We start from the raw sequence: 15,118 nt of genomic DNA, 5'->3' as shown, positions 1-15,118 counted from the left end.
AGTGAGTGGTTTCTCCATCTAAGAGAGCTTGCTACATTATGTTAAAACCCCTCTTGTGTTTGGATGCACAATATCTATGAAATTATAATGCATGTACCTGTGCTTCTACACCTCAGTTCAGTCAATTTAAAGCGATCGAGAAAAAGATAATTATAAATATTCATAACTGAAATGAATAATGTGCACATACTTCTATAGCACATGTGAGGCCATGTCCAATGTGTAGAGCACCTGTAACATTTGGTGGAGGAATCACCTGAAATTTTGAATGAATTATTAATTCAGAATCAAATTCAACAATCTGAAGTTTTCCTTAAGAAACCAGGCCTAAATAACTCACAATCACAAAAGGTGGACTCTTCCGAGCAGGATCAGCAACAAAAAATCCAGATTTCTCCCAATACTCATACCAACTGTGAGAATAATCAACAATCAGATATTAACAGAGTAGCATTCTGGCAGGAACTAGCCAAGCAACCAAATTCACATAATCACCTTGCTTCAACGAGTGTGGGATCATATGATTTTGCCATATCAGGTGCTAATTTTTTTCTTTCCCCTGGAACGGTGGGCGGATCTTGATAGTCACCATCCTCTTCATGTTTGCGAGCAGTTTTTTTTGTTTCCTTGGGTTTAGAGGTCTCCTTCTCTTTCTGTCATATCCACACATGTATTTTCAAGGTTATGAAGAGAAACACAGCAAAAATGAATGTAGTAGACAACGCTTACCTGGGCTTTCAATGCCTCCGCTTTTTGCAAGGCTTTTAGTTTCTTTGCTTCCTTCTCCTTAGCCTGTGTTCATAATGAGATTAGCAAGGAATTTATACTGATCTGTACTCATCATAGGATTATTTTGGACGCAAGTATCTAGGTTTATAAATATAAGATAGTAATAGTAATACAAATAACAAAACCTTGTAAATATGAACTCTTCTACGTAAGTAGCAGTAATAAATGAATTTGTCAAAAATGGCCTCCTTGGCATGACAGTTTAGCTACATTCCAGTTCTCTCAAAATACAACTAATTGCATTTCCTACAATGGCTGTCATTTAATTTAAGATTGCATACATAGCATATGGAAAATTGAGTACATAAGCTTGTTTCCTATGTAACTACAAAGATCTTTGTACATAGCATATGGAAAATTTCATACATAATCAGATGGGCTCGGTTCGGTTCGGTTCGGTTTCAAGGCAAAGAAACCGAACCGAACCGTTTATACAAAACAAAAACCAAACTAAACCGTTTAGGGAAAAGTTGAAACCAATCCAAACCATTTAATAGAAAATTTAAACCTGAAAAATTAAATCAAACTAATCAAACATCTAAATAAACTAAAATACATTAAATTAAATAAGTATTTAAGTTAAATTTATTAAATCAATAAAAACCCATTAATTAAACCATTAAATTAATAAACTGTTAAGGTAAAATAAAAGTTAACCAAAAACCTATAAACCTTTAAACCAAACCTATAAACCTATAAACCCAAGTTTTAGAACCGAAACCGAACCATTTATCAAAAATCCAAACCATTAAATTCTTTTGGAACCAATAAACCGTTAAACCATGGCTTAACAATTCGCTTCGGTTTGAGCCGAAACTGTGCCCATTGCGACATAATCTAACATTTTGACCTTGACAGAATACACGCTGCAAGAAACAGCAAAGAGCTTTCTATGGCCACTGTAAAGCACAGTGAAATCTTTCTACAACATAAATCCTCTGTTAGCTGTCTTATCACATAATTAGCATTTTCCTGACACAAGTACTCCATTGACACTTGGAGTACGTTTCCATTGGCATTTTTCTCCAAAAATTGAAATAAACTAGATAGCCTCAGACGTCACAATCATACCTCTACATTGAACACAGAATATTCATCCAATAAGCTGATGCTGCCAACATGAAACCTTCAGTAACTATTAGAACCACAGTCTGATTCACACAGCATCCGCAATGTGCAACAGCAATTTCTTTCTCACATTGCCAAATCAACCCTGATTTCGTTTTCTCTTCAAGCTTCTTACTCCATAATAATGCATAGTTACTCAAATGTCTTTTGACAATGATCATTTTAGAATTAAGGTAAATCATGCATAAGCATCAAGCACTCTATCAAATCATATATAAATGAGTTGGAGAAGAAAAAACAAAAAATTGCAGACATTATCAATGCATGAAAGTAAGTAACTTGGTTGTCTCTAAAAGCCTCCACATTCATCTAATTGAGAATCATGGTTCTTCGCAGTTATGGAGAACTCACAGACTTCACGAAAGCTTTTCATAACCATCCATTCAATATAATACAATGTCCAATTGATATGAAGCAACCATTGGCGTTCAGACTTATCATTCATGTTATGGAACCTTTAGAAAGCATGCATAGTTTCCATAATTATTCATCTAATTCAGAATCATGGTTCTTAGCTGTTCCAGAGAACTCACAGCTTTCACAAAAGCGTTTGACAATCATTCATTCAATTTAATACCATGTCCAATTGATATTAAGCAACTATTGACGTTCAGAATTATCAGTCATGTTATGAAATCTTTGGAAAGAATGCATAGATTCCATGATTGAATGAAAATAATTTGATTGCTCAATTTGCCATTCCATTCAACATCCTACTGCATCAAAATGAAGCAGAAGTGTGCTGCACAAGGTCCATCCCACGTCACAGATCCTCTCAAAGGCATGGAAATTTTCTGGTTGTCCATTAGACCTTAAAATTTTCTATCTTAAAATTGTGCCTACGAGATTTTTCAGCAAACTATATCCTTTTTGGCTATGTTTAGAGTCTTAACTGAGCTTCTCGTCATCATCATCTTTTCCTATTTTGTTTCATTCTCTATGGATCGTTTTGTCTACGTTTTGCTTTGTTTTCCATTCTCTGGTTTGCTCAGTATAGATTATGCAGAAGCATGGCAACAGAAACTTGTGTCGTGGAATCTTTAGAGAACACGCCATCACATTAACTGTTGAAACTGTGTTACTGGAGGAAAAACACTGTTTTCTAAAAAGCTTTGCTTAGTTTTCCAATCTATTTAGTCCCATGTTTGATCTTAAAATAGAACCTTAAGAAGAACAGAGGGTGTTGGTTCTCTGAATAAACTTCTCTACTCTAAAACGGATTACAGTCTACTTTAGTATGATCTACGGATCAATCTTCCAATCAAATTTCCTTTTATCACAGCTTTGCTTAGTCTTCTATTCTAGAATACATCTAATATCTTTCATGTTCAATATAAATGAAGCAAAGCTATGGAAAGCTTCAATTAATTAAAAACATCGACGGACCTGAATTTCATTCTGCACTAAAATAAGAACCTTTGCTCGTTTTTACAGACCGTTTAAGAAAGATATGCAGAAGAAGAAGAAAATTTCATTGCTTTTGCCTTCACCAACTCCTTTGCTTAGTTTTTCGTACTGGTCTACTCTCATGCATATTCAACAGAAATGAAGTGATCTATGAGAGCTTCACTCCAACCTTTAAAGGATGAATGTATCTGAAGGTTGAGTTCCTCTATACTGAAGCACATTCCCTTGCTCGTTTTTATAGTTGATTGAAAAAAGATATAAAGGAAGAAGCATAAAAAAACAAAGCTTTGACAGAAACGTTGCTTAGCTTTTCATATTGGTTAACTATCATTCACAATCAACAGAAATGAAGAGAAGCTACGGGAGCTTCAATCCAACCTTTAAAAGAAAGCCGAATACAGTTGATTAAGGAAAGATATACAAAGGAAGAGGAGCAAAAAGAAAATAGCTTCAACTACCTTCTCATCCCTTCTCTTCTTCCTCTCCAAATCTGCGTCGCTACCATTAGCTGATTCCGATGTCTACAAAGAAGGAAAAAAGGAAAGAAAAGTAGAAATATAATGTTAAGAAGATAGAACAGGAGAGGTGACAATAGAGAAGCCAGAGAGAATGGTGCAGAAAAAAATGAGTAGAAATACATCTTCATTACGGAGGTCGAGGTCGCCATTCCCGCCTCTATCATGAGTATCCGCCATGGCCAAGGGATGGAAGGATGGATCGAGCTTCCGTCCTGCAGGAAGACTTAGGGTTTAAAAGAAGGGTAAAAAGAGGCACTTTTCTTTCGTTAATAAGCGTGTACCATGGTCGTCATCACCTTCTTCCTCTCTCTTTCTCCGTCACTCTGCGTTGTCCATGTGTCTTTTTGGTTTTCTATAATTCCACGACCTGCCCCCCAACCCACGTCCAATGAGCAAGGAGCCCGGGCATTTCTAGATGAAACACTTGCTGCGCTTATCGTTTTTTCAAAGATGGTTAGGCGGCAACCTTTCGGCCGGCCGCCTGTGGTTCAATCATCCGTTCCAAGAGGATCAAGCATTGTACCCCCCTCCCTTTCATTTACTTCACGTCCTCCATAAGCACTCGAGTTTTCCCGTTGTAATCTGCATAATATTCCTCTCCATGCTTTCTCTTCTATATTTCCCCTTTAGTGCTTTGTTATGATCCACGAAATATACCCCTATGTTTTACTTTATCCCCACCCTTTTGTTTACATCACCATTAACCAAGTAATTATCTTTTCCTTTTTCTCAACTGAATGTGCTATTTTGAGTGGTCGTTTCCGTCCTTGTTTCTCTCTTCAAAGGCTAACCAAGGGCATTGGTGAAATAATGAAAACTTGGGAGCGTTCATTATATCTTCCTATTTCAATAGAATTGATGCCCAAGAAATATAGGAGACATTATTAACATTATTATGAAGTTAAGAATATGGATGTAGTTTCCATGGTTTATAAAAACTATTTTACGTCACCTTGAAGAGGAACTTTGTTTATGTGTTCTTCTACTTCACAAACATTATATGATTAGCAAACAATAAATTATATAATTTATGTAACTAGGGCATGGATTTTTGAATGATTCTTGTGTTTTTATTGATCCACCAATACCATATCTAAAGGTCACGACCACCAAACTTGAGCCTCGATTCATTTGCAATTCTTCACCAATCGGTACCAACTCTTACATGATGACTTTGCTCATTGGTTTTCACCTTAATGTTACATTATTACCAACATTTTTCAACGAATTTTGGTTTGTCCATTTGCAAGGAATCTTTGATGGAATTCAACATTTCTTACTTCGCCCTTGACAACAAGGTTGTTCCCTCCATTATATCCACATGATTTTCCCATCTTATTGTTTAGATATATGAAAACTTATATAAAACATTTATTTACATTTCCTATTTCAAGCAACAATTAGGAAACCAAAATTTTGAGCATTTCTCATCCTCCTATGTTGTACAGCTAAAGGAATTGACTCATTATCAACCATGCAACTTCCCAACATTGCCATTGCTTTTATTCCATCACTTTGCAATAAGCTCCATAGAGGGCAACATATTAGTGGATTTCAAACCTCATCGAGCATTAATTACAAAGTGATGTGAACGCACCATGCTTGCATTGATGATCATTTACTTATACATAATACAAGTGGTAGTTATGTTAATATGAGATTGCAAAATATCTTGACTAGGCTTGCATACAACTAAATATATGATTTACTTGGTGGCTTCAAACTATCATATGAATATGATTGACTAGGTCTGCATGGAACAATGAGTGATAGGGGTGCGATTTGAGAAAATGAGAGATTGCATGTGCCAAAGCTCGCTCAAGTCATTACATATAAAACCTATGACGTTAATATACATGGAAACATGTAAGACTAGTCTCGACAGAAAGTAACATTGCCATAATGTGTGATTGTATATTTCTCTTGTTACATTCAAAACAGTAACACAACAAACTAAAAATAGTTGCATACCCACCACGAAATTGGCAATTTACTACCATCAATAATTTTCAATTTTTTGAAATCACAATTCCACATTGCTTTGTACATATTATTCCCCCAAGATTGAGATTATATCTTGCATCAATGTCAGAAAATGTGAGTTACATCTGAAACAACCAGATTCTTACATTTTATAATGCAAAAAGGCATGTGTTTACAAAATAATCTTTACTTAGTAGATGCCAATCGTAACCTTTTGGGCACTTGTTCGGATGCCTGTTTGTTTCTGTTTTTTCGAATGTTTAAATACTAAAACTTTGAAGGCGTCATTTGCATATACCTTTCAAAGAAAATTGGATGTGTGCACCTCTTCCACACACCCAAAACCAAACATGTCACCAAGGGGATGGGTTCCTTTGAACCATTCATTCCCCAATATCACGACCAATACAATCTTAATGGCTATATATATGTATATGTGTGTTTATATGTTTTACCCATATCAATACACTACACCCCCTGGTACTAATGCTCATTCTGCATTGTACAGGTTCGTATTCGTCGACCAAAGCTATTTTACATCTTCTATACGAGCATTATTACCCATTTTTGCCCATGTTATCCGACAAAAATTACCCGATACCAAAGTTCTTTGTTTGCTTTAGACAAATGCAAACAAGCAAAATTATCTGGTTTTCTTCGCTTATTTGTTTACTTTCTTTAGGGAACCATTGTTCCTTATCAGTATTTGACTAACAATCTCTCCAGTGGCTTCAGAGCAATGGTAAGCTCAGAGAATGTTGGGCGTAACCTCGACTCACTGTTCCATTAACAAAGATCAGTCAATAAAAACTCTCTTTTATCAAACTCAATCAAGCTTATCTTTATTTCCACAGAAAAAATCTAATCTCTCCTCTATTATTCTATATCATATTATAAACAAATAGAACCTCATATAGATATACAACAATGGAATAAACCAGATTAGGGAAATATTTCATTAAGTTTTTGATATATTTCCTGTTTCTAATCTTTCCTTATACAAATCTTGATCTCAATCCTAAAGCACTAAGTCTCCTATATCACTGCTGCCTCTTTAAGCTATACTATAGCATGGTTCGCTTAGGTTTTAACATAGCATTAGACATATATACGCTTAGAAACATACATCACAAATGGAACACATCGAACACAGTGCATGTAAGTGATAATGGAAAAAATTAATAGATTTGGGAGCATTCTATGATCTAGAATACAAACCTTTGCCAGCAGCTTGAAATTATTTGAGCAACAAGGGGATCCACATTCTCCGGGATATCGAGGCGACGATTCTGGAATCCAACTGCACCAACCACCTGCATCGGGTTCATTCCACTCCATGGTTGTTGTAAGGTGCATAATTCCCACAAGATGACACCAAAGCTGTACACGTCACATCTGAAAAACAAACACAGCATGAATACTTTTTAAGTGTCCCTACAAATAAAAGTTTTGCTACAATTAATCCATAGGAGTTTTATCTGCAGGTTCTTGCCCAAAAACCAACAAGAACCTTCAAGCCTTTAATAACTAGACAAAAAATACCATTATCTACTGTAAAATTATTTGTATTTCGAAACCAATTAAGAAACAATAGCCAATGTTAGATAAAGAATTTGTAGAAAAATGAGAAAAAAAAAATACTAAACCCACAAGAAACTCAGTCTTGAAATTATCTAATTAAGCCCCAACAAAAGGAATTCAACCTCGAACTACAAAACATTACATAAAAGTAACATATCAATAAGTTAAAGTGAAATGAGCATGAGCATGCCCAAAAGCGTTTAAGATTCCCTATTCACAATACAAATCATTTGCAAGAGCAAGTTAATTGTTCCATATTTTGAAAACTCAATTAGATCCACGTCATCATTGAGGTGAGAACTTCATGGATGAGACGTCCCACCAGCAGGACACCATAACAGGATGGCTGTTGCTGAACATGATGGATCTTAATATACTTGCATCATGCCATCTATTTGAAACAAAGAGGCCATGCATTATAACTTATCTTCTATAGTTTCCAGAAAGGCTCTACAGCTCCTTCAATTCAAGATGAGAAACTGTATATGCATGTCATTAAACAGTATCCTCACATTTGAGTATCAAACTTTCTTCAATCATATATCACTCCAAAGCTTCTTTTCATAATAACTCTCTATCCAAATTTTGAGTTTGTAGTTCTTTGAAACAAAGAAAGAAAAATGAAATGCTGCTTACTTCTCATTCGAAAGCTCATTTCGAAGTACTTCAGGTGCCATCCATTCTGGCTGTAAGAAAAAAGACAACAAGAGTTTACAATCCATGTTATAAGAATAAGGGAAAACCTCAAACAGGAGAGAAGCTTGCAGCTGAGCTACAAGTTTGGAGACCACCTAAACCAAGACATAAGCCTAAACTGAATATTCGAACTACTTACAGTTCCAGCGGTTGATTTTGAAGAGAGAAATGTATGATGTTTCATGCGAGACAACCCAAAATCACACACCTGCACATTCATATTTACTTACAATACATATGGTGGTGAATTTAGGAAGAGAGAGAGAGAGAGAGAGAGACTCCTAAACAGTTAAAAGAAAGTATTGCAATCAGACAGAAAAGATATAAAATAAAATGACTTTTCTCAGAAGTTCATGAGTTAATTGATAGCTCAATTAATATACTGACACGCCATGCTACAGCCACTCATCTAGAGAGATTATCTCATCAGACATGTGGAGATTTCAAAATTGAACATTTTTCATTTTAAAGGAAGATATAAAATAAAATGACTTTTTTCCGAAGTTCATGAGTTTATTGATAGCTCAATTATATACTGACACGCTATGCTCCAGCCACTCATCTAGAGATATTATCTCATTAGACAAGTGGAGATTTCAAAATTGAACATTTTTCATTTAAATTTGTCTTTTATAAGAATCTCACCAGAAAACTAACCCGTATTTACACAGAATTTTCAAGATTACATAAGACAAACCTTTGCGACCCAATTTTTATCGACCAAAAGGTTTGGCGACTTCAAATCTCGATGAACAATAATGGGGTTGCTCGTGTGGAGATAATTCATGCCTTCAGCCTAAGAACAAACAAACGATCAGATTCTACAACATGTAAAACCCCAGGAAGAGCTGAAGTTGAATTCAAGAAACATACAACATCCAGAGCCATCTTCAAGCGCAATTTTTCATCAAGTTGACAGTTAGGCCGATGTAGCAATCTGAATAAACTTCCTCTGTTTCATATTCAAATCAATAAATCAGCAAAAATATAGAAACCCCTGTTAAATTCCACAAGTTAAAGAAGAATACCTTGGCAAGTATTCAGTCACAATAGAAAGGTTTGGTGGGCGTGTTACAGCACCAAGAAATAACACTACATTGGGATGTTGCATGCGTCGCATAATTCGAACCTGAAGAAGCCAACGTATATAGATGTGAACAAATCTATAATCTCTTTTTCAATCAGAACGCTTGAAGATAGGTGTCATTTTACCTCACTAATAAATTCATCAAGTGCATCCCCGAAAAAATCTTGGTCAAGAAATTTTTTAACAGCAACTTCCTGCATGCATGCCATCAATAAGGCAAAAAAACGCATTCACAATATTGGCATCAACCGACAAACGCCACAGTGCCTTTCACAACATACATTTTCTAAATAAAAGCGTTGAAACCAGACCTGCAGTCCGGCGGCAGGGTCTACGACTGACTTCAGGCAACATGAATTACGAAGCTTTTTTGTCAAGGAATAAGAAGAAATATAAAGTACTAAAAAGAATATCATCATTTTATGATGGAGTTTATAAGAAAGTTCCTACAGAGCACATGGTTATCCTTCATATGCAAATGGCTTAGTAGATTTCTACAATCTATGATATCTGCTATTCACTAATCTATTGGTGGTGCAATGAGAATCACACAAACACAAATGGAAGTTCAAGAATTACCGTCCCACGCCAATCTCCATGATGAACCTCACCATAAGAGCCTGTCATCAGTAAAACATTGAAGATCATCTTTCTATAAAGAAACAGAAAACCTACATATCTTCTTCTGATCATTTTAACAAAACATTACCCAATCCTATCCGCTCGCCTATCACAATCTCCTCCCATGGAATTTCCCACTCTGCCACATTTTCTAGCACTGGGTCTCCTTTATTATTGACGTGTTTTTTCCAACATTCCATATAGCCAGAATTTAATCTCTCATGAATCGTTTGTATTTGAATCTCTGCCTCATCCTCATGACCCTTACTTGCTTTGTCACCACCCATATTCTCAACATGATTCCTTTGCATAATCCATTCTTCATCTAACTGCAGAGGAGCAACCATAGCTGTCTCAATGCCAATATGTGCTGGCTTTGACCTATCAACTTCATCTATCACCTCAGAAGATACATGAAGTCCAATTGCTGGAACTCTGGAAGTATCATTAGTAGTTCGCTGTTTGCCAGGTAAAGACTGAAACACTTTTGCTTGCAGCCCACTAAGAGTGTGATTTGATGGTTCTGCTGCACATTCCTCTCTAAAAGTGGAGGTGATTTTGGGTTGATTTCCACCAGTTGAAAGATTATGAGCCTTGTCTATCTGTGAAAAGAGCTCTTCAACCAGGGCAGAATTCTCAAAGAGATCAATATTGGCTGCAGTTCCGACTGATTCAGCAGGTAACAAAGTGCCAGGTGCACCCATTAAGTCAACAATATATTCCCTGCATTTCCATTAAAAATATAAACTATATTACACCACAGGCAAAACAATTTTAGCGCTTATTTTTATGTTTGTCACTTTTCTAAATTCAAGCAAGTTGTTATGTAATAGGAAAGATGAAGAGACTAACATTGAAACAAATCGACGGCTAAAAGTAATGGGTGTGTGTTTTAATTGCATAATCGTTCATTATAACTATCTTCATAAGATAAAAACCACAATAGAAAAAAATGTACTGCAGAAGTACAAGGAAATTTCTCTTTCACCAATTATTACTTGCAAAATGGTCTCAAAAACAGATTCTGATATGAAGACTATGCAAGAATTCTGGAATTGCTATAGAGAAAAAAATCAAAGACATATCACACAAAACAATTCCAAACATTGAAAGCAGAGAGTCAATTAAGAATTATGGATGGTGAAAACAAACAAATACCTTTAATGTTACAAAATGTATTATAGACAAATGCCTTAAAAGGTTCTTTGAAGCCCCTATAAGAAATGCACCTACAGCAAAGATGAACATAAAACCAAAATCATCTAAACTACCAGAGTCATATAAATGACAGATGCCTATACAATCAGACAATTTATTGAGCATGTCCATAAATAAAGCTAGAGGTTTCGTTCAAATACAATATATGATGTAAATCGTAATTCTCAGGACACAGCATGTAGAACTTCCACAGGGAAATAAAACAAAAAAAAACACCAATATTGCTAGAATTCCATGACTAGAGAAATCCTCTATGCACAAAGAAACGTCCACGTAAGATTTTAGACTTACTAAGATTTCATTTCACATCTAGGAAGATAGAGATTGCTCCTGGATAAATTGCCAACCTGCTGGCATAAAAGACTGCCACCTTTTTTGGTATTTTTTATTGATGACTAAAAGCAGCCTAAACTCTAAAAACACAGCCAGTGTTTTAAACTTACTTCAGCAATTAAAACCTGCATGTTAATCTTCAAAGATACCTTCCATTGAGTATAGTACAAAAAGTAAATCAGCTATGAGACCTACATATTTCCGCACTTGCCAATTACTCTCTTTTAACGCTAAAGCTGAATATCAAATTGCACATCAAGGGAGGTTTGTTTGAATAAGGCCCAACTTTACAATTGCACACACGCCACCACGCATAAGAACCCAATGTGAACTAGATCAGCCCCATACCTACCCAGCCTTGGCTCCCCTGCTTTAGGACCTGGCCCCCGACCATTCCAGGTTGGTCATACAATGTCATTATAAATATTAAAATAATGCCAAAACAGAAAAAAAGTTGACACTTGCTGGTTAAAATCCCAATCACAGTTTCTAACCTCTCAGAATCTAGTTTGACAATATTGACTGCTCCTTCATCTGTTCCTGTGTAATGACTTCCTTTAACTAATCGACATGGAATGCCCACATGATCCGCCAAGACCTAGATATTGAATACCCCAATATAAACTTTAAATGTTGAATCAAATGAAATCAATTTCATTTACAAAGTTAGGAAAAGTTTGATTTTAATAGTATTGCTAGAAGCAAAATGTATTCCAATAACCCACGCTGACATATACCTTGAACAATAGTGCACGGTGTCGAGAGAGTCCAATTTTAAGACAGCCCAGTGGCAAAACAATATTGTTTATGGACATCCTCAGCTCATAGCTTTTAGTCACCCAGTTTCTAAGCATATCATTTGCATCAACAACCGGTCCTCCCATATGTTGAACAACAAGGTCTGCTATTTTCTGAACAAGCTCACTCGATTGTAGACAAATTCCACTCATTCCACAGTCAACAGCGAGGCAAAGAGATGCTTGTTCGAGATGTATAAGATCTGGGTCTATTGTTCTGTTCACCAAAACCACTTCATAGCCAAGCACGTCTGTTAAAGGTGTACTTTGAAGGTCTACCAGAGAGGGGATCTTTTCAGCAGTGCCAAAATCTGACACCACACCATAAACATCATAAAACCCATCTACCACCTTTTCATCATAGTCAAGCACATTGTAATTCTGCACAACAAATACCTTGAAAAGTTAGCTTGCTAGCAAATGGGAAACTTGAAAAGGAACCTAACCCTGTCTGCATTCAAATAATTAATCAATCACTTTCACAACAGTCCCAAATGTCAATTCCTCATGCATATAAATCGATAACATGGGTAACATATAAATCGATTGGTTAACAAGTTTATATCTGAATTGCTTAGTGATCTTTAAAAAGCAAGGGTAATTTTGTTGTTTTCTTTTTTATGAGACGGTAGACTCATTCTTGAACATAGCCATAGTAACAAAGGATGAAAACAAGCTTCAGCATCAAGAAGAACCTATTGTTGATGCAAATGGTATGCTTAGAAACTGGGTAAATAAAAGCATTGCTTGTGAGTCGTGATAGTATTCTTTGATTAGAAATTGTATAATGGACTAATTTTTTCAGGACTAATCTCAATTTTTAATTTTGCTCCAAAATGAAACTGATTCATACGTTATATAAAACAAAGACTGATTTAAAACTCAGGCCCTACCAATATCATCATTAAATCAGAGCCAACACTAGTACAAGAGGAGAATGGATAAGATCAGAACATATTCCAATACTCGTTTCATGATTAGGGATCCAAACGTCCCTTCTTATGCTATACCCAGCATTGATGACCCCAAAAGATATTCATTGTTTTAACATTCAAGTAGAAGCTCAACATTCAAAACACATTCCACAATTTGCATTTCAGAAAACTGCCACCATGTTGCCTGCCAGGATTGATGAAATTGGTCACCCATGGGAAAATGAGGAAGACGTTCATCATCCAACAGACAATGAGAAGTTACACTTTCAAAACAGATTTTAGAATTTGATTTATATGCTGTCAAAACACATTTCACTATTAGGGGTCCAAAATTTCCCCTTTATGTACTTTCAAAATGTATTTCAAAATAAAGCCTCCTTATGTAGTCTCTAAGCACATTTCAAAATTAACCCTCATACACAATCTCAAAAAGGCATCTCACATTTAAGTTCACTTTATGTATTTGTGAAACACATTTCACAATTTAGTGCCCTTTATGCACACTCGAAATGCCTCCCACAATAAGGTCCCCACTATACACTCCCTTAAGTTTAAAACACATTCCACAAATACGCACTTTTCAGTGATTGCTTACCCAGTATCGATGTGCCGCAGATTCAGCAGGGTTACTTCCTGGAGACACAGGCCGGCCAAGGCTTATTCTCTTTGCAGCTCTAATTTGCAACAACTCGGGATCATCATTCTCAGCATTCTGATTTGAGACACTGAGTGCCAAAGCAAGTTGAACTTGGTATTCTTCTTCATACAAATTGAAATTATTCTGACCTTCTAGATGCGGACTTTCAACATCACTGGTGGCCCGGGACAGGTGGGAACTTTCTGGTCGCCGTGCAGGTGTAGATACATTATTCGAAGAAGAAGAAGAAGGTCGGAAGGTATGGCGAGCATTGGTAAGCCATCCTGATAGACCCGATGATGAAGTTGATGCAGCAGAAGAATCTTGATTTTCGGTCGAGCTTAATCCTCCTATGGCTTGACTATTCTGCCCATCAAAGCCAGCCTCATGGCTCCCTCCAAGGTGAAGCTTTCGAAGGATATGTTTCATTGTCAGGAGGACACAAAAAAATGTGTAGAGTGATATGGTATGCTATGATATATGATAAGATGTGATGTGAATTTGGTATCTTATCAATTTTGAGATGAATATGAAAAGGTAGGAATTTCCTAACCCTAGCCCTAAATATCTACAATATCATAATCTTCTTCAAATTGAGAGTGGACAGAACCCGTAACTCCAAGCCTGCGTGATATAATATAATATCTTCCACAAATTGGAGCCAATCGGAGCTAACCGAGAAAACATAATGCTAAATCATATCGATAATGATATCTTATGCATATCCGAGGAAGCCAAAGCCCAGGCCCTAAACACTGCATTTTCGGACAGAGAAATTGACGATGAAGAAAGCTCACAAGCGAGTTCATAGATCTGAGGAAGAAATTGCAGAATAATGCTGCCGTGGATTTTTATATCTCTACCTCTGCTCCCTACATAGAACACATCGACCCTAAATTTGTGGCATAGAACGCCCAATGAGAACAAACCACTGCATTATTCGGGCGATGTGAAGAGAGCTCACGAGATCATTTGTAGATCTGGGGAAGGTATTGCGTCGATGTTACAGGAGACGGAGGAGGTCGCCATGGATCCTGTGCTGCTTCCTCGAGACGAGAAGAACGAATGATTTTTGCTTTGTTGATTTTTGCTTCCTTCCCAAGGTATCTCTGAACAATAAAAGGCTTCATGGATTTCTGAAAAGTGAAATTACACGGACTACCCCTCTGGCTGGTTTCTCGATATTCCATAAAATATACCCCTCCCACTCAGTTCTTTCCTCTCCTTCATAATTTATAAATACATTATATATCTAAAGACTAAATATAATACATAATACATATATAAGTCTCTTTAGGCCCTTTCGTGTGTATGGTGCTAACAACTCCTGAAAACTAAATAAGTCTCTAAAGACTAAATATAAATTATAATACATTATATATCTAAAG

The 15,118-nt window shown here is 36.2% G+C and overlaps 2 protein-coding genes across 2 annotated transcripts; both read right to left on the bottom strand.

The window, feature by feature from the left end:
* Positions 1-101: 101 nt before the first annotated feature.
* Positions 102-4,088, bottom strand: LOC147848718 (uncharacterized). Its single transcript, XM_087338204.1, has 6 exons — positions 3,963-4,088; positions 3,783-3,845; positions 730-792; positions 496-653; positions 341-413; positions 102-256 (listed from the first exon to the last, which is right to left on the bottom strand). Exons 1-6 carry the CDS (start codon positions 4,017-4,019, stop codon positions 161-163), a joined length of 510 nt encoding a protein of 169 aa, XP_087194330.1. The 5' UTR covers positions 4,020-4,088; the 3' UTR covers positions 102-160.
* A 1,863-nt stretch (positions 4,089-5,951) lies between these two features.
* LOC147848717 (putative serine/threonine-protein kinase SIS8) lies at positions 5,952-14,810 on the bottom strand. The gene is made up of 13 exons (XM_087338199.1): positions 13,689-14,810; positions 12,099-12,539; positions 11,856-11,959; positions 9,899-10,533; positions 9,769-9,809; positions 9,315-9,383; positions 9,131-9,231; positions 8,976-9,054; positions 8,800-8,898; positions 8,242-8,310; positions 8,043-8,092; positions 7,044-7,220; positions 5,952-6,603 (listed from the first exon to the last, which is right to left on the bottom strand). The coding sequence occupies exons 1-13, from the start codon at positions 14,157-14,159 to the stop codon at positions 6,525-6,527; spliced, it is 2,415 nt and encodes an 804-aa protein (XP_087194325.1). The 5' UTR covers positions 14,160-14,810; the 3' UTR covers positions 5,952-6,524.
* Between the last annotated feature and the right edge of the window lie 308 nt (positions 14,811-15,118).

Source organism: Azolla caroliniana, unplaced genomic scaffold (genome assembly GCF_043228905.1).
Source record: "Azolla caroliniana isolate FFs.n. ecotype wild unplaced genomic scaffold, voAzoCaro1.0.p SCAF_252, whole genome shotgun sequence".
NCBI lineage: Eukaryota > Viridiplantae > Streptophyta > Polypodiopsida > Salviniales > Salviniaceae > Azolla > Azolla caroliniana.
The sequence above is the reverse complement of the archived record's forward strand: the minus strand, read 5'-3'. Positions and strand labels throughout refer to the sequence as shown.

Coding starts and splice junctions, on each gene's coding strand:
- LOC147848718 (XM_087338204.1), bottom strand. CDS start 4,019: ATGGCGGATACTCATGATAGAGGCGGGAATGGCGACCTCGACCTCCGT. Junction 793..3,782: donor AGAAGAGAAGGGATGAGAAG/GTAGTTGAAGCT, acceptor TTATGAACACAG/GCTAAGGAGAAGGAAGCAAA. Junction 414..495: donor CCCACACTCGTTGAAGCAAG/GTGATTATGTGA, acceptor TTATTCTCACAG/TTGGTATGAGTATTGGGAGA.
- LOC147848717 (XM_087338199.1), bottom strand. CDS start 14,159: ATGAAACATATCCTTCGAAAGCTTCACCTTGGAGGGAGCCATGAGGCT. Junction 10,534..11,855: donor GTCAAACTAGATTCTGAGAG/GTTAGAAACTGT, acceptor ATGGAAATGCAG/GGAATATATTGTTGACTTAA. Junction 9,055..9,130: donor GTGACTGAATACTTGCCAAG/GTATTCTTCTTT, acceptor AATATGAAACAG/AGGAAGTTTATTCAGATTGC.